Source organism: Mobula hypostoma, chromosome 1, assembly GCF_963921235.1.
Source record: "Mobula hypostoma chromosome 1, sMobHyp1.1, whole genome shotgun sequence".
In the NCBI taxonomy this organism is placed as follows: Eukaryota; Metazoa; Chordata; class Chondrichthyes; order Myliobatiformes; family Myliobatidae; genus Mobula; species Mobula hypostoma.
This window is the reverse complement of record NC_086097.1, coordinates 217,822,991-217,841,854: the sequence shown is the minus strand read 5'-3', so window position 1 is coordinate 217,841,854 and position 18,864 is coordinate 217,822,991. Positions and strand designations below refer to the sequence as shown.

General features: G+C 40.1%; 1 protein-coding gene across 4 annotated transcripts in view; it reads left to right on the top strand.

Moving 5' to 3' along the window:
- Positions 1-18,864, top strand: part of ppp1r42 (protein phosphatase 1, regulatory subunit 42) — a 121,902-nt gene that overhangs the window by 3,533 nt on the left and 99,505 nt on the right. For 2 of the 4 annotated variants that reach the window (XM_063064602.1, XM_063064610.1), the window contains exons 2-3: positions 4,536-4,750; positions 10,050-10,216. In XM_063064602.1, the coding sequence (XP_062920672.1) occupies positions 4,619-4,750; positions 10,050-10,216 (299 nt within the window). In that variant the 5' untranslated portion in view covers positions 4,536-4,618. Of the gene's footprint in view, positions 1-3,016; positions 3,071-4,297; positions 4,395-4,535; positions 4,751-10,049; positions 10,217-18,864 lie in introns of all 4 variants that reach the window. The other 2 variants (XM_063064592.1, XM_063064619.1) reach the window with 2 other exon arrangements.

Below are 18,864 nucleotides of genomic sequence, written 5' to 3'. Positions count from 1 at the left end.
CTTGTTTTACCCCCTTCTACCATAATCGCAACAGTTTTATGTATTCTGTAAAGTGTCTCCTCTTCTGCCCATTTTCCCATAAGTCTTGCTATAACCCCCAATTCTTAATCCTACCAACCCTTCAGCTCCAGCTTTGCTGAGAAGGTCTATATCTGTTGTTGAATTTTTAACAGCTTTTTTAGCTAAACAATCAACCTGCTCATTCCCCTCAACACCTCTATGTGCAGGGACCTATAAGAAAAAGACATGTAAACCAATACTTTGAATATGAGATGAAGTTTAATGAGTTTCCAACAGTAAATCTGACCTACTGCTAAAACGACCTGTTTTAAGACTCATCTAATCAGAAAAGGAATCTGAATAAATCACAGCTTTGCAAGGACAGATTTCCTCCACCTGCAGTAAGCCCAAAATGATGGCAACCAATTCTGTTGTATATGCTGATAAGTGGTTAGTAAGATATACTTTATTATTAGACATAGCTCACATTAAGAAATTAAAAATAAAGGAATTGAACCTGTTTGATCTGCTTCACCTCCTGCACCATATACAACTAGATCCTCCCCACCCCCCGCCACTGTTGAGGCTGTCCTACGAAGTAAAGTGAGGAACATGCCTGGCAACTTCAAACCAGTCAGTTAGTTCTGTGACAAGGATACACATAGATTAAGATGTAGCTGTCCTGGGCTGGCACCAGTGGGATCAGCAGTTGGTCTGCCACCTGTCTTCAGGTGAGAGAGAGATAAGGAAAATAATGGAGCAGCATTTGGAGATGTGTAATGAAGGGGAAGGAGAGCTGTCAAGATCGGCTCCCCCTTTGAACCCTGAACTGTTTGAAGTGGTGGACAGGTGATACCCCAGCAGGGGGATAAAAGGGGACAGGTTCGCTAAAGCAGGACACACACGACACCCGAGGTAACGAGACCCTGGAAGCGGTGCGCCTCTCACAAGTCGGTGGGAAGCTTTTGGACGGGTGGTCGCGGGATCAAGCCATAGACGCACAGGGTGGAAAGGCACAATCGGTGGGAACCTGGTGTGTGTCCACCCTTGCCTGGGTGCCGGGTTCGCCGCAGGGAAACGATCGTATCTGGAAACGGAGTGGTCACGGTCGGTGACCTCAGATGACATCACAAAGGGCTCGCCTGAAAGCTGACTGCGAAGGTCTGTGTGGAAGCCTTGAATATTCATTCGTTTTGCTCTCCCTCTCCTTCCCCCCCCACTGTCCATCGCCACGGCAGCGATTACTGCGAACTGAACTGAACTTTGCGTCACTTTGAAACTGATCATTTACCCCTAGACAACGATAGAGCTTGATTGATCCTGTTATCTTAATTCTGTGTACATGTATGTTTATCATTGCTGAACTGTTGCATTCATTATCCTTTTGATTAGAGTACTGTGTTGCTCGTTTCTTTAATAAAACTTTCTTAGTTCTAGTAATCCAGACTCCAACTGAGTGATCCATTTATGCTGGTTTGGCAACCCAGTTACGGGGTACGTAACAGTTCAGTCGCAGTTCTAAGGACATTTTCAGGGACAACAAAAATAAATGTGTTAACAAAGAAGAAAGCAAGCATGGGAATCCCATAAAAATGCTTATCAGTAGAATTGAAACTGGTGAAATAAAGGGGCCAGTGAGAGAATGGACAAAAGCAGAGAATTATTATAAACATTTATTTTTCATATTGAAGGATAATAGTGATATTTCCCAGCACTAGGACCATTGCTATTTTGGTATAGATTAATGGCTTGGATATGTGTGTGTGTGGTAAACTGAAGATTTGTAAATACCGTAGTAACAAACTTGAAAGTGTGGTAAACAGCAATGGGAATAATAATAGATTGCGAGATGACATAGGGCAGCAAATTGAGCAGAGTAATGACAGACGAAATTTAATACTAAATTTTGCAATTGATTTATTTTGGCAGTACACACAAAGAGCACATGGGAACATAGAGCAGTTATTAAAACATATGGGAACCTGAGTTTCACTAATAGAGACATAGAGTAAAAATGCAGCGAGATTGCAATATATTGAATCATTATAAAGTGCTGGTCAGGTCACTGAAGCATTACACATAGTTCTGGCCACCAGACTTTGGGAAAGATGTTTAGGTCCAAGGGATGGTGCAAAAACAGTTTACCAGAATATTTCCAGGATGAGGGATTTCAGTTAAAGGTTATATTTGGACTAGTGATTTGAGAGGACATTTGACATGTATACAAGGTTATGTCTGGTTTATATAAAGTAAATCAATACAGTAAGGGTGTAGAAAAATATGTTTATCCAAGTTGTGATAATAGTCTGGAACTTACTAATTGTAAATGCAATAGAACTTGAATCTTGAGGACCTGTCTTGGAACATCATATAAATATAATTGCAAAGAAAGCATGACAGCGCCTCTACTTCCTCAGGAGTCTGTGGAGATTCGGCATGTCATCAAAAACCTTGATGGACTTCTGTAGACATTTAGTGGAAAATGTATTGACTGACTGCATTACAGCCTCGTCTGGAAACACCAATGCCTTTGAATGGAAAATTCTACAAAAGCTTGCAAGATGACATAGGGCATCAGATTGAGCAGGGTAATGACAGATGAAATTTAATACAGTACTGAAAATTAATTTAATACTTGCAATCCTACATCATGGGTAAAGCCCTCCCAACCAATGAGCACATCTTTATAAAATGCGTTTGTAGAAAAGCAACATCCATCATCAAAGGTCCTCACCACCCAGGCCATGCTCTTTTCTCACTGCTTCCTCAGGACTGTCACCACCAGTTCAAGAACAGTTACTATACCTCAACCATCAGGCTTTTGAACAAAAGAAGATAAATGCACTCATCTGTTGAGATGTTCCCATAACCAATTATCTCACTTTAAGTTATCTTTATCTTTTTATGTCATGCTCTCATTATTTATTGCTATTTATTTATATTTGCATTTGCACAGTTTGTTGTCTTCTATGGTCTTGCTCTGTCATTGATCCTGTTTACAATTACTGTTCTATAGATTTGCTAAAAATGCCCACAGGAAAAAGAATCTCAGGGTTGTATGTGGTGACATGTATGTACTTTGATAATACATTTTACTTTGAACTTTTGAACTTTGAATCAATCAGGATAGAAAATTGAGTTGCAAATAATTTGCAAGTGTGTAGGAAAAGAGCAAAGGTGTGGGAATGAATAGACTATAATGCACCAGCATGGATTTGATGGCTTTGCCTTATACTGTGATGATTCTGTGATACTAATTTGCTTTGCTAGAAGTCTTACTCTGGGTAGCAAATACAGTATAAATTGGAACATACACTCTCAGTGGCTTCCTAAAACTGCCCTTCAAGCTGTTGAATAAAGATAGAACTTAAATAGATCATGTGGCTTAAGAAGCTGCATTGATCCTGTACTTAATGTAATAAGAATTGATGCTCTGTACAGTATCTAACCTTTCTACTTCCACTTTGATCTTTGTACGCGAGAATTTATTTTCTCATCTACTTGTCAGCTTGATGACTGATTCGATTAATGTTAGAATGGTGAACCAAAACAGAATGATTACAGTAGAGCACATTTCCTAGCCCAGCTCCCAGCCTCTGACATACACACTCCTTTCTCAGTACTCTGCATGGCAAGGCATGGCCTGCTATTCACTTGATTATTGCATCAGGACCATCAATTTTTGATTCTGTTATTTACTTGCAGACAATATTGAGATGCTTCCTTTCATCGATCTCTAAGACTTGAACTACAGGCACACAATGAGTATCTAATTTTAATCAATTATGTTTCAATGTTTTACCCTTGAATATTTATCGGTGTATATATATTTTTTTTGTAGTGCTTGTCAAATGCTTTTTGAAAATCCAGATGTACCACTACACAGTTCATCTTCAAAACTGTCTTGGATTTTCAAACATGATTTTTCCCTTCATGAAGCCATGTTCACCATGTGTCATTATATGATTTTTCTTCATCCTGTATTTCTATATTCCTAATGGTGAATCAGGGCACTTTTTTAGCTACTGATGTCAGACTACTGGCCTGTAGCTCCTTTATTTTTCTCTCTCCCTCTTGCATATCAATGTTGTAGCTGCTTTTTTCCAACTTGCTGGAATTGTTGCAGAAATTATGGAATTTTGTTAGATCATCACTATTATGTCTTTGCAGCCAGTCTGAGATAGACGCTTCTTGGCTCAGGAGATTTTTCTGCTTTTAGTTCCCTTGATTTTGTTCAATATATTTTTATGTGTCTGCAAAATGTTCCTTCCTCTGAAGTGTTTGTATCTGCTAATAGAGAAGATGGCTAAAGAACCTGTATCGACCTGATGAAACATCAGTTAACAAGCTGCCATATTTGAGTGGGCTTTATTCTGGAAGATTACTGGAACAGTGTAAGTGGAAAGTAACCGGGAAGTAATACAGTTTTCCCTGATGACTCCATCAAATAGTGTTTCTAATTCTACCATTTGTTTACTATGTTCAAATGAAGTGTTCACATTACAGAATAATTGTCTCTTTAATTACATCCACAGGATGGAATTTGATCACTTTTTCTAATAACCAAGAGCTCAAACACAAGCCTACAGTGAAATAGCTTCATAAGTTCATTTACATCATGGGCCGACTTACAGTGGATTTAATTGCAAAAAGTAGTCTCCACGTAAAGAACAGAAGAGATGAGCCTTTGGAACAGTATTTAAAAAAATTGACTCATCTAAATTTTTCAAACAAGAATATTGATCAAATTGTGAGTGAATTTTTGACTGACTGTACCATATTCCTGGTTTTGATGTACATATATGTAGTTAAGATATAGCTTCGTAATGTAAAATTAATAGCTCTTAGGATACATTAATGCTGAAGCCAGAAGTATATAAAACTGACTTGCAAGTTAATTTCATTAGCAGTTTTCACTCATTGCTCTCTTTCCTCACTGGAGACATAAAATAGATTAGGGAACTTGAAAAACATGAAGCATTAGAGATCAAAAGTTGTTTAGCAGTACGCGTGTAAAGCAAATTAAAATGTCCCAGGCAGATACAAAGAAACATTGAAAAAACAAATAGAAAACTGGCTTTTATTACTAGTTGACTAAAGTGCAAAGGAATTATATTATGATGTAGTTATCCAAATTCTTAGCTATTGTATGGCTAGAGTTTTGTTTCAGTTCTGGGTACAATATATCAGAGGATGTATTGTTCTCAGAGGGCTTGAATATAAGTTTGCTTGAATGATTCTTGTATGCTAGAATTAGGTAAGACTAGATAATAGGGTGACCCATTGGGGCACCCTTGGAGAGAAGGGTGGTGCAGTCTGATGTGACCAGAATGAACATTAAATTTTCCTGAATGCTATTGGTATCGCTTTGCTTTGGAAAGTGAAGTAGTAAGCCTCAGTTTATTAAAGAAGAATGACGCATAGCAAAGCAAGTATACCTGCTCCTCGTTTAATGATGGCATCATTTCTGGCTTATCTGCCATCCAGGACATCTCAAATGTTCTCTTTCTTTAAGGATCATGGTTTCCCTTCTGTCGTCATCAATGATGCCTCACCCGTATCTCCTCCATTTCCCACACTTCAGCCCTCACCCCATCCTCCTGTCACCACAACAGGGACAGAGTTCCCCTTGTCCTCACCTACCACCCCACCAGCCTCCGGATACAGCACATTATCCTCCACAACTTCCGCCACCTTCAACAGGACCCCACCACTAAGCACATCTTTCCCTCTCCATCCTTCTCCATTTTACGCAGGGATTGTTCCCTCCGTGACTCCCTGGTCCACACGTCCCTCCCCACAGCTCTCCCACCTGGCACTTATCCCTGTAAGCGTAAGTGCTACACCTGTCCCTACACCTCTTCTCTTGCCACCATTCAGGGCCCCAAACAGTCCTTCCAGGTGAGGCAACACTTCACTTGTGAGTCTGTTGGGGTCATCTATTGCATCTGGTGCTCCCGGTGCTGCCTTCTCTACATCCCGACGCAGGTTGGGGGACTGCTTCATCGAGCACCTCTGCTCCGCCCGCCACAACAGACAGGACCTCCCGGTTGCCACCCACTTCAACGCCGCTTCACATTCCCATTTAGATATGTCCATATATGGCCTCCTCTACTGCCAGGATGAGGCTAAACTCAGGTTGGAGGAGCAACACCTCATATACCGTCTGGGTAGTCTCCAGCCCCTGGACATGAACATTGAATTCTCTAACTTCTGGTAATTCCCTCCCCCTCCCTTCCCCCATCCCTCTTTCACTCTGCCCCTTCCCCCAGCTGCCTATGACCTCCCTGCTTCCCCTCCCCACCCCTTTATCTTTCACCTTACTGGTTTTTCACCTGGCACCTACCAGCCTTCTCCTTCCCACCCTCCCCCCACCTCCTTTATAGGGCCTCTGCCTCCTCCCTCTTCAGTCCTGATGAAGGGTTCCAGCCCAAAACGGTGACTGATCATTTCCATGGCTGCTGCCCGACCTGCTGAGTTCCCCCAGCATGTTGTGAGTGTTGCTCTGCCACCCTTGTGCCTCTCGTTGTCATTCTGGAGACATGCAGCCCTTTCATCCCCCATCTCTTCATGTTTTCTGCTGTTTGTCGTTGTCTCTGATCCTGGAGACGTGCATGCCTCTCCTTCTCTGTCTCTTCTTCTCTCATCCTTTTTTTGTCCTGGAGTCGTGTGGCCCTAGCCTCATCTGATTCTTGTTCTCTCCCTCTCCTTGCTGCTTCCTGACAACCTTTGGCATCATCTCTTGACCATAATGTCCTCGTTCCCTTTCCACGTGGCATAATTAGGCTGACTATTTTTTTTACCCTAATGCTGGATAGAAGATACGAAGCAGTAACACCAAAGGATGCTGATTATTCTTGATGATGTGGTTGGCGCTGTCCTAAATGGACGTGATATAGTCACCACTGTCCTTTGACTGCTGCAAAGGGTTTTATGGGTGTCTCGAAGGACGTCATTACAATAAGATTTAATTATCTCTTATTGATGGATGGTAACTAGATCTGTCCTAATCCTGCACATGCTGATGGTGATTAGCAGAATGTGGACCCCTCGAAATAGAGCTGCCCTGCCCTTTTGCTCAGGTTGGTGTCGCTGCTGAGACTGGCCGTGCGCATGCGTCGGGCTGTCACGTCCCCATTTCCGTGATGGCTGATCAGGTCTCGGGTTAAAAGGGAGCCTGTTTATTTTGGCGAATGAGCAATTTTATACAAATATATAACCCTGAACTTTGCCTGCATTCTGTAAGTTAGCGCATTTTAATTTGATTTAGCCAAACAAAGTGCCACTGTAATGCACCGTTTGCGCTAATTGGAGGTCACAAACAGACAGACAGAGCATGAGAGTTTTAGTAGTATATAGATGAATAAACCAGGGTTGCAATACTAGGAATTTACAGTAGGGGAGGTTAATTGGTATCTTCAAGATATAGAGGGGAATTAACTGGAAAATAGGGTATCTAGAGAAGAAATACTTCCAGAGCTTGAGGAATAGACTAGGAAACATAGCCAAAAAAATAGAGCTATTGTCTTCAGGGAAGTTCTATACAAAGTAGAAGCTTATAATTTTCTTTTGCAATTGGTTAAGCAAAGGTTTTTAGTGACATGGAACTGAGGTACATGTATGATATTCGATTAAAGATCAGCAATGATTTTGTTGTATGTATGAAAAGGTCAAAAATCTAAGTGGTCTATTCACTTTCCTATTATTCTAATATCTAAACTATAGGCAATTCAGCATAAGATTTTCAGATATTTAATGGTTCACACTCAAGGAAGTTTAAGGATTTAATGATGACTGGAAATCTTTCTTCATCCCTTTGACCAAGCACTTGACACAAAATTTCTGCTTTCCTGCAATTCTATAAGTTTCAAGGCAAAATAGGGTACTTTTCCTTTCCTTGGATAAAGGTTTTTAGTACATAGTTTAATTGTTTTGCATGTGCCCACAAATAATACAAACATGCAAACAGAAAGCAAATAAATATTAGTCACCATTTATTTGCCCTGAAAGTTGTAGTTCGCAGCCATGAGTAGAAATAGGACCTCCACTACTTCATAAAAGGGATGGCCTTTCTCATTTAGTGGGATCAAACATGATATTGATATCTAAGTGGTTTCCATTTGGCAATGGAAAGTGGGTATTGATAAAATAGGTAGATGTCTTTCGTTGTATTCAAAAAGAAAAGACTAAATAATCTTCCTATGTAAAATGAACAAAGTTTGTGATTAGTTCCCTCTATATGATGTTTCTATGGTACAATATATTCAGCAAATCATCTATTGTGTCTCCTTGGAGTGTAAATCAGAGCTTACTGGTAATCTGGACCTCGATTTTATGGTTAGGGGAATGGGATACATGTTAACAAATCCTGCAAGTATTTTGTGAAATATTGTAAGGCATGTTTAGACTAATTAGAGAACATTTATACCGTCATGTCTCCATTAAAGATCTACTGTATGTTTGAAACAGAACAAGTAATAGAATGATTTGTCAAACAATCAAAATCTGGAATCCTCACTAAGAACTGAAAAGTCTGGATCAAAAAGTATACTTAATTAAATATAAAATCATGTAGCTGAAAGGAAAATAAAGACTAAGAAAGATAAAGCTCATTAAAAAAATTTTTTAAAATTCTACAATAATTAATGTATTAGATAGATTGTTTGGTAGTAATTAAGGCTTCGCATGCCATTTATATGATTTATTTCATCAAAGGTTTTAAACTAGTGTAGTGAAGCATGTGGAGGAACTATACATCTTCAAGTAGGAAATTCCACACACCTACAACCACCTACATGAGTTGCGAGTTGTTGCCCAGTTTATTACATGATAAAAATTGCCTTTATAACCAAAATGTCAATTTAATAATTTGTCATTTCATCTTGTCATATACCATTACAAACTTGCACCCATTATCTTTAAAGAAAATTTGCAGGTAGTAAATCATGTGTGACTAATGGCATATCCAGGAATTAATGTTGGCTGATTTTGGGGGGAACATGTACATGCATTCTTAATATCATATGAGAAGTATGTTTACATGCACATAATATTACTGCTTATTTTTTAGTTGGTTATTGGTGGGAGGAACGCTATATTCCTGATTGCCATATTCAAAGAAAATCTGTTCAAATATTGTTTTAAAGCAAACATATTTGTACTCTTCTTCCACAAAAATGTGCCGATAACTCAGGTTGTTTACTGTGCTCGTTAAGAAATGTCTCCTAACTTTCTCCTCTCATTGCCAATAATAAATTTAAATCAAAGTGCCTTGTCAAGATTTCCCCAGCCAGAGGCAGTAATTTTTATTCATCTTATCAAGTTCTGTGCAGTTTGAAATACTTCTACTCAATCTATTGGTGTTTCCTGCTGCAGTAAAGATTTGGTCTCTGATCCTGCTGTGTTCCTGCAAACATTTTTGCTATGGCTTTAATTAGCCCACTTTTACTGGGTTGGCTAAGGCTATATTGTCTTGGTTATCATAGCTTTGTTTTCCATGCGGCCAGTTTTGTGACTTCATATTTTGAAATTGTGACTTTTCAGCCTAATTAAAGTTGTTTTGATAAAGGTATATTGACAACAGCAACAGGCTTAGTACAGAACCATCTGGGTATCACTTTGACCTTTCCTTGGGCTGTGTTGCCCATTAGTTTCAATCCCCATCTTTTCCTAGTCCTTAGCCAATTTATTATTCATGACGCAACTGCTTTGTTCGTTCCATGGGATTCAATTTTTTTTGGATGTTTTTTCTTTTCATGTACATTGTGTCTGGTGCATTATCCTCTTGTATCTTATCTTAATTTATTAAGTAATAAAACTTGTGTAATTTTATTCCACAAAATACGTAGTATTAATGTTTATTCTTGAAAGTATGTATTATATATAGAAGATATAGAAGGTATATTTCTGTCATTTTAATATAAAATTGATGACATGCTTAGAAGATGTTTAAAATCTGTAAGTGCATAGGTATATTTTTGATACAAAGTGAGATTACATTTTATTTACATTAAGATTTTTATACATTGTTTTCTTTCTTTTTGTTTCAGGATGACCTCACTGCATGCAAGAACCTGTCTGTTTTATATTTATATGACAACAACATTACAGAGATTAATAATTTAGGTTTTGCCTTTAATCTTACCCATCTATATCTGCAGAACAATAGCATAACACATATTTCAAATCTCGCCTCGTTACGGAACTTGTCCAAATTGTAAGCCAATCTAGATATTTGTTTCTTTGAAATGAATATTGAAAGCAAAGATATAATTAGACCAATATTTTCAGAAAGCACTTGTTTTATCGGATCACTTTTTATTAATACATAAGAAACTGTAGATCCTGGAATCTGCAGCAAAAAACAATCTGCTGGAGGAACTGAACAATTCCTTCTCACCCCCACACTCAAATGCTGGTTGCCATGCTAAGTTCCTCCAGCAGATTGTTTGATACATCTTTATGACCTTGTGTTGCTCAGACCTTGCATTTGAGGTTTTTTCATTGTGGCAATATAGAGAAATATTGAAACCAATTTGCACATGGCAAGGTCACACAAAAAACAATGAAATAAATGGGCAATTTGAATCATCCCAGCAATGTTCATTGTGTGAATATCAGAGAAATCCCTCTTCTTTTCTGAATGGTGCCATGGGATCATTTATATCAATTCTGAAGGATAGAAAGGACCTCAATTTAACATTTGAATTGTATGTTGAACAGTGTAAGATTCCTTAATACCACACTGAAATCAATTTTGTGTACAATAACAATCTAGAAATTCCCTGAATGGTTTATAAAAAGCCAATCAACGTCAATGAGCACAATTAAGTTTGAGATTGTGGCGCTGTCATGGGTAGTGCCACATTTTAAAAGCAAGCAGGGCCTGTTGGGACATTCTGCTAACTTTGAGATTCATTGGACTATTAGGCATTCAGCAAGGGGCAATAAAAAAAGTTAGGATTTAGTGGAGCGGCCAGTGTGGGAGCTACCATAGTGAGAAGGTTAGAATGGGTAACTGAGGCGTTGGCCCAAGAGGCTTCAGCAAGGAGGCATAGGAAAGTAGAAGGTAAGAACCGATGAGGTTTTTTTTAGAAAGTAGTTAACTAAAAAGATGTAATTAAATGAAGTAAGGATGCATGTTCAGTTGATATGTTGTGGGTGCATGATGTGGGAGCTAGTGGGCCCCATTACGGTTTCCGATGACCACGTCTGCAGTAAGTGTTAGTTGCTCGAGGAGCTCAAGTTCAAAGTTGATGACCTGAAATCCGAGCTTCAAGCACTGTGATGCATCAGGGAGGTGGAGGATTACCTGGATACTATGTTACAGGAGGCAGTTACACCCATTAATTAACTACTTTAAATTCAATCTCTGTTCAGGGACAAGATGGTGTGACTGAGTGAGGCAGGTAGGGGGGATTCAAGAAGTAGTACTGGAGGAGGCTAAGCCCTTGAACTTGAAAGGTCTGAGATTGTTGCTCCTTGTGAGGATGAGAGTGGTGAAGGATAAGCAACCAAATTGTGGTTCAGGGAGCCATTTGGGAGAAGATTAGATTAGATTAGAAGAGAAGAGAAATGTAGTTCTAATTGGGAACTGTCTCCTCAGGGTAATAGACACATTTCTCTGCCATTAGGATTGAGAATCCTCAAAGCTGTATTGTCTGCCTGGTGCCTGAATTTGGAACATTTCATATGACCTGGAGAGGAATTTAGAGTGGGAGGGGAAAGATCCAGTTGTTATGAACCATATAACAATGACATAGAAAGAACAAGGAAAGAGATTCTGTTGAGGGAATATGAGCAGTTAGGGACCAAATTAAAACTTAGAGCCAGGTTCAGGTTCTTGGATTATTGGGATCTCTTCCTGGGGAAGGTATGACCAGTACAAAGGAGACGGGTTGTACATGAACCTGAAGGGGATCAAATTCTCAGGGGCTGGTTTGTTAGAGCTTTTGGGGAGGATTTAAACTAATTTGGCAGTGGAATGGGAACTGGAGTGAAGGGAATCAGGATAGGGCAGATGGTTTAAAAAAAAACAGATGGCATGCAGTTAGACTGTCAAGAAGCGCAGGCAGATGATAGGACAGAATTGCAGCCAGCAGGGTAAGTATCAGTGCACTAGGGATGCAGAATCAAAAAAGGGTAGCAAATACAGTATTCACAATGTTATATCTCAATGCATGAGTATAAGAAATAAAGTGGATGATCTTGCTGCACTCTTACAAATTGCCAGGTATGATGTTGTGGTCATCACTGAATCATGGCTGAAGGATGGTTGTAGCTGGGAGCTGAATGTCCAAGGTTACACATTGTATCGGAAGGATCAGAAGGCAGGCAGACAGGGTGGCAAGGCTCTGCTGGTAAAGAATAGGATCAAATCATTAGAAAGATGTAACGTAGGATTGGAAGATGTTGAATTCTTGTGGGTTGAGTAAAGAAACTGCAAGGGTAAAAGGTTCCTGAATGCAGTTATATACAGGCCTCCAAACAGTAGCTGGGATGTGGACTACAGATGACAATGGCAAATAGAAAAGGCGTGTCAAAGGAGCAATGTTATGGTAGTTATGGGAGATTTTAACATGCAGGTCGATTGGGAAAATCAGGTTGGTAATGGATCTCAAAAGAGTGAGTTTGTTGAATACCCAGGAGATAGCTTTTTAGAGCAGTTTGTTGTTAAGCCTACTAGGGAATCAGCTATAATGAATTGGGTGTTATGTAATGAACCAGAGGCAATTAGGGAGCTTCAGGTAAAGGAACCCTTAGGAGACAGTGATCAGGATATGATTTGAGTTCATCTTGAAATTTGACAGGGAGAAAGTAAAATCTGATGTAGCAGTTTTTCAGCGGAGCAAAGGAAATCACAGTGGTAGGGCAGAGAAGTTGGCCGAAGTGAATTGGAAGAAGATGCTGGCCGGAAAGACAGCAGAGCAGCAATAGCTTGAGTTTCTGGAAAAATTGAGGAAGGTGCAGGATAGATGTATTTCAAAAACAAAGAAATACTCAAATGGCAAAATAGTACAATTGTGGCTGACAAGGGAAGTCAAAGCTAATGTAAAAGCAAAATAGAGGGCATACAACAAAGCAACATTTAGTGGGAAGGCAGAGGATTGGGAAGCTTTTAAAAACCTACAGAAAGCAACTAAAAGAATAATTCAGAGGGAAAAGTGTCTTATCAGACTGGAGGCCTGTGACTAGTGGTGTGCCTCAAGGATCTGTGCTGGGTCCATTGTTTATTGTTGTCTATATCAATGATCTAGATAACAATGTGGTAAATTAGATCAGCAAGTTTGTTGATGACACTAAGATTGGAGGTGTTGTGGACAGCAAGGAAGGCTTTCAAAGCTTGCAGAGGGATCTGGACCAACTGGAGGGGAGGGCCAGAAAGTGGCAGATGGAATTTAATGCAGATAAGTGTGAGGTGTTGCATTTTGGAAGGACAAATCAAGGTGGGAAATACACAGTAAATGGTAGGGCACTGAGGAGTGTGGAGGAACAAAGAGATCTGGGAGTTCAGATACATAATTCCCTGAAAGTGGCATCACAGGTAGACAGGGTTGTAAAGAAGGCTTCGGGCATCCTGGCATTCATAAATCAAAGTGTTGAGTATAGGAGTTGGGATGTTATGGGGAGGTTATATAAGACATTGGTGAGGCCAAATTTGGAGTATTGTGTACAGTTCTGGTCACCTAGCTATAGGAAGGATATCAGTAAGATTGAAAGAGTGCACAGAAGATTTACTAGGATGTTGCCAGGTCTTCAGGAGTTGAGTTACAGGGCAAGATTGAACAGGTTAGGATTTTATTCCTTGGAGCGTAGAAGAATGAGGGGAGATTTGATAGAGGTTTACAAAATTATGAGGGGTATAGATGGAGTAAATGTGATTAGGAGAGATAAATACGAGAGGACATGGCTTTAGGGTGAAAGGGGAAGGGTTTATGAGGAACATTAGGGGGAACTTCTTCACTCAGAGAGTGGTGGGAGTGTGGAACAAGCTGCCATCTGACGTAAATGCGGGCTCACTCTTACATTTTAAGAATAAACTGGATAGGTACATGGATGGGAGAGGTCTGGAGGGTTATAGACTGGATGCAGGTCAATGGGACTAGCGGAATAAAGTTTCGGCACAGACTAGAAGGGCTGAATGGCCTGTTTTCTGTTCTGTAGTGTTCTATGGTTCTAAAAGATGAAATATGAAAGCAAGCTAGCAAACAAAATCAAGGTGGATAGTAAAATCTTTTTCATATATATATAAAAAAAGAGAAATAAGTGGATATGGATATAGGACTGCGAGAAAATGAGGCTAGAGAAATAATAATGGGAGGCAAGGAGATTGGCAGATGAAGTAAATGAGTATTTTGCATCAGCCTTCACTGTGGAAGACACTAACAGTGTGTCAGGTGTTGAAGGATGTGAGGGAAGAGAAGTGAGTGTAGTTACTATTGCAAGCAAGAAGGTACTCAAAAAGCTGAAAGACCTAAAGATACATAAGTCACATGGACCAGATAAACTGCACCCTAGGATTCTGAAAGAGATAGCGGTAAAGATTGTGGAGGCATTAGTAATAACCTATAAAGAATTATTGGATTCTGGCATGGTTCCGCAGGACTGGATTACAAATGTCACTCCACTCTTTAAGAGGGAGGCAGTAGAAAGGAAATTATAGACCAGTTAGTCTGACCTCAGTGGTTGGGAAGATGTTAGAGTCAATTGTTAAGGATGAGATTATGGAATACTTGGTGACACAGGACAAGATAGAACAACGTCAGAATGGTTTCCTTAAGGGAAAATCTTGTCTGATGAACCTGCTGGAATTCTTTGAGGAGATTACAAGTAGGATAGACTAAAACTAAAAAAGATGCAGTGGATGTTGTAAATTTGGATTTTCAGAAGGCCTTTGACAAGGTGCCACACATGAAGCTGCTTACCAAGTTAAAAGCCCATGGTATTACAGAAAAGTTACTAGCCTTATTAGAGCAATGGTTGATTGATAGGAGACAACTAGTGGGAATAAAAGGATCCTTTTCTGGTTGGCTGACAGTTACTAGTGGTGTTCTGCAGGGGTTGGTGTTGGGACTGTTTTTTATGCTGCATATCAATGATTTAGATGATGGAGTAGATGGCTTTTTTGCCAAATTTGCAGATGATACAAAGATTAGTGGAGGGGCAGGTAGTATTGAGGAAACAGGAAGGCTGCAGGACTTAGACAGATTTGAAGAATGGGGAAGAAAGTGGCCAATGAAATACAATGTTGGAAAATGCATGGCCATGCACTTTGGTAGTAGAAATAAATGTGCAGATTATTTTCTAAAAGGGGAGAAAATCCAAAAATCTGAAATGCAATGGAACTTGGAAGACCTTGTTGATCCTAAAGGCCAGCTTGCAGGTTGAGTCGGTGCTGAGGAAGGCAAATGCAATCTTGGCATTCATAATGAGGACTACAATATAAGAGCAGGGATGCGATGGTGAGGCTTTATAAGGCATAGTGAGGCCTCACTTTGAGTATTATGAACAATTTTGAGCTCCTTATTTGAAACAAGATGTGCTGACTCTGTGGAGGGTTCAGAGGAGGTTCACAAGGATGATTCTGGGAATGAAAGGATTTCCAACATATGGGGAATGTTTGAAAGTTCTGGGCCTGTACACGATGGAATTTAGAAGGATGGTGGAGGGAATCTCATTGAAAACTTTCAAATGTTGAAAGGCCTAGACAGAGTAGATGTGAAAAGGATGTTTCCTGTGATGGGGGAGTCTAAGACAAGAGGGCAGATCCTCAGGATAGAGGGCTGTCCATTTAAAATAGAGATGTGGAGAAATTTCCTTAGCCAGAAGGTGATGAATTTGTGGAAGTTGTTACCACAGGCAGCTGTGGAGGCTAGGCTATTGGGTGCGGCCACAGCATCAAAGGTTATGGGGAGAATGCTGGGGAGTGGGGCTGAGGAGGGGGAGAAAAAGGATCAACCATGATTGATTGGTGGGGAAGACTCGAGGGTCAAGTGACCTAATTCTGCTCCTATGTCTTATGGTCTAACCAAAAAATGAATGATCTCTGAATTATTATCTGAGCCACATGCAGGTTGGCACAGGGTTAATAAGATCAGTATGATAAATGTGTGGCTCAGAGACTGGTGTGGGAGAAGTGGGTTTGAATTTGTGGGGCATTGGCACCAGTATTGGGGATGGAGGAAATTGTTCAGATGGAACAGGCTCCACCTGTAAAGTGCTGACAAGGTTCTGTCAAATTGTATAACTAGGGGTGCGGATTGGGCTTAAAACTAAATAAATGTTGGGGGGGGGGTGGTTTCAATAGCTTGGAAAAGTATGGATAAAAGTAAAAGTGAAGTGAGTGCCAGAGAGGTTATGGAAGACTCCAGAATAAAGAATAAGACAAAAAGTTAACAGAGCAATAAGAATTTAACCTCAGGCAACATGAAGACAAAACCAAAAAGTGTAGTGAATGCAGGGCTGAAGGTGTTGTATTTGAATACATACAGTATAGCAGTATATGAAATAAGGTAAACAACCTTATAGCACAGTTAGAAATTGCCAGGTATGATGTTGTAGACATTACAGAGTTGTAGTTGAAAGAAGATCACAGTTGGGAGCTTAACATCCAAGGATACATATTGTATTAAAAGGACAGGCAAATGGGCAGATCAGTAGGATACCTCTTTTGGTAAAAGTGAAATCAAATCCTTAGAAAGAGGTGGCATAGGATCAGAAGATGTAAAATCCTTGTGGGTACAGATAAGAAACTGCAAGGGTGGAAAAAAATCCTTGATGGAAGGCCTCTGAACAGTAGCCAGGATGTAGTGTAGTAGTATGATCGCTCATTTCAAATAAAATGTTCTAAGGGGTTGCTGGGTCCTCAGTTGGCTGCAGAGGCTGATCCAGGATCCACGTATTCTGGTACTGTGTGGACATGAGTAAGTGGTGGCTGTGGTTAGTGATCAGGTCTTTTGGTTGTTCATTCTCTCCTCTTGCAGCTGTACTTGTTCTCTGTGGCACAGCAGAGGCTACTGTAATGTAGCGCACCACCCTCTTGAACAGATCTCCTCTAGGTGTATCTATTAGAGTGCAATGTCTTCCCAGTTTTTTGATGTAATGTTGAATTTCTTCAGGCCAATTTTGATGTTATCTTTGAAGTGTGGTGTAGGGTACAAATTGCAATGGGAGATCGAAAAGGCATGTCAAAAGGGCAATGTCATGCTATTCATGGAGGATTTCAATCTGCAGGTATATTAGGAAATGGTGCTGGATCCCAAGAGAAGGATTCTGTAGAATGCCTACAAGATGACTTTTTAGGGGTGCATGTGGTCAAATCCGTTGGGGAAAGGGCAATTCTGAATCAGGTGTTGTATAACGAACCAGATTTGATCAGGGAGGTTAAGGTAAAGGAACCTTAGGAAGCAGTGCTCATAATATGATTGGCTTCACCCTGCAATTTGAGAGGAGAAACTAAAATTGATGTATCAGTATTGCAGTTGAGTATGGATAACTACAGAGGCATGAAAGAAGAGCTGGTGGAGTTAATTGGAAGGGAATACTAGCAGTGATGACAGTAGATCAGCAATGGCTGGTTTCTGGAAGTAACTCAGAAGATGTAGGACCATCCCAAAGAAAAAGATGCATTTTAGAGAAAGGACGAAGCTGATAAAGGAAGTCAAGGGCAATATAAAAGCAAAAGAGAGGACATACAAGATTGCAAAAATTAGTGGGAATCTTTTAAAAACCAACAAAAGTCAGCTGAAAAGCAATAAGGAGAAAAAAAATAAATATGAAGTTAAGCTAATCAAAAATGTAACAGAGGATACCAAAAATTGTTACAGATGTATACAGAGTAAAAGACCATAAGTTGTAGGAGCAAAATTGGGCCATTTGGCCCATCGAGTCTGCTCTGCCATTTCATCACGGCTGATCCAATTTTCATCTTAGCCACAATCTTCTGCTTTCTCCCTGTATCCCTTCATGCCCTGACCAATCAAGAATTTTTCAACCTCTGCCTTAAATATACGTAAAGATTTGGCCTCCATAATTGCCTGTGGCAAAGAATTTCACAGATTCACCACTCTCTGGCTAAAGAAGTTCCTCCTCATCTCCATTCTAAAAGGGAGGCAAGGGCGGACATGATGTTGGTGAGGTAGTGATGGGAAGCAAAGAAATGGTGGACGAACTGAATAAGCATTTTGTGTTAGTCTTCCACTGTGGAAGACACCAATGCAAGACAGAAATTCAAGACTATCAGGGAGAAGAAGTGAGTGTAGTTGCTATTACTAAGTAGTGACCTTTTAAGAATCTTAAGATTCTGGAATGGTTCCAGAGGACTGGAAAATTGCAAATGTCACTCAAATCTTTAAGGAGGGAGGCAAAAGACAGGAAATTATAGGCCAGTTAGCCTGATTTCAGTGGCTGGCAAGATATTAGCTCCATTATTAAGGATGAGGTTTTGGTGTTACCTGGAAGCACTTGATAAGGGGAGTTAGATATGGCCCTTGTGCCTACGGGGATCAGGGGGTATGGAGGGAAGGCTGGGGCGGGGTTCTGAGTTGGATGATCAGCCATGATCATAATAAATGGTGGTGCAGGCTCGAAGGGCCGAATGGCCTACTCCTGCACCTATTTTCTATGTTTCTATAAAGTAGGCCGAACTCAACATGGTTCCCTCCAGGGGAAATCTTTCCTGACAAATCTGTTGGAATTCTCTGAGGTAAAAACAGAGAGGATGGATAAAGGAGAGTCAGAAGATGTTTATTGAATTTCCAGAAGGCCTTTGACAAGATGCTGCTCATGAGGCTGCTAAACAACGTAAGAGCTCATGGTATTACAGGAAAAATACTAGCATGGTCAGGTGATTGGCTGACTAGCAGG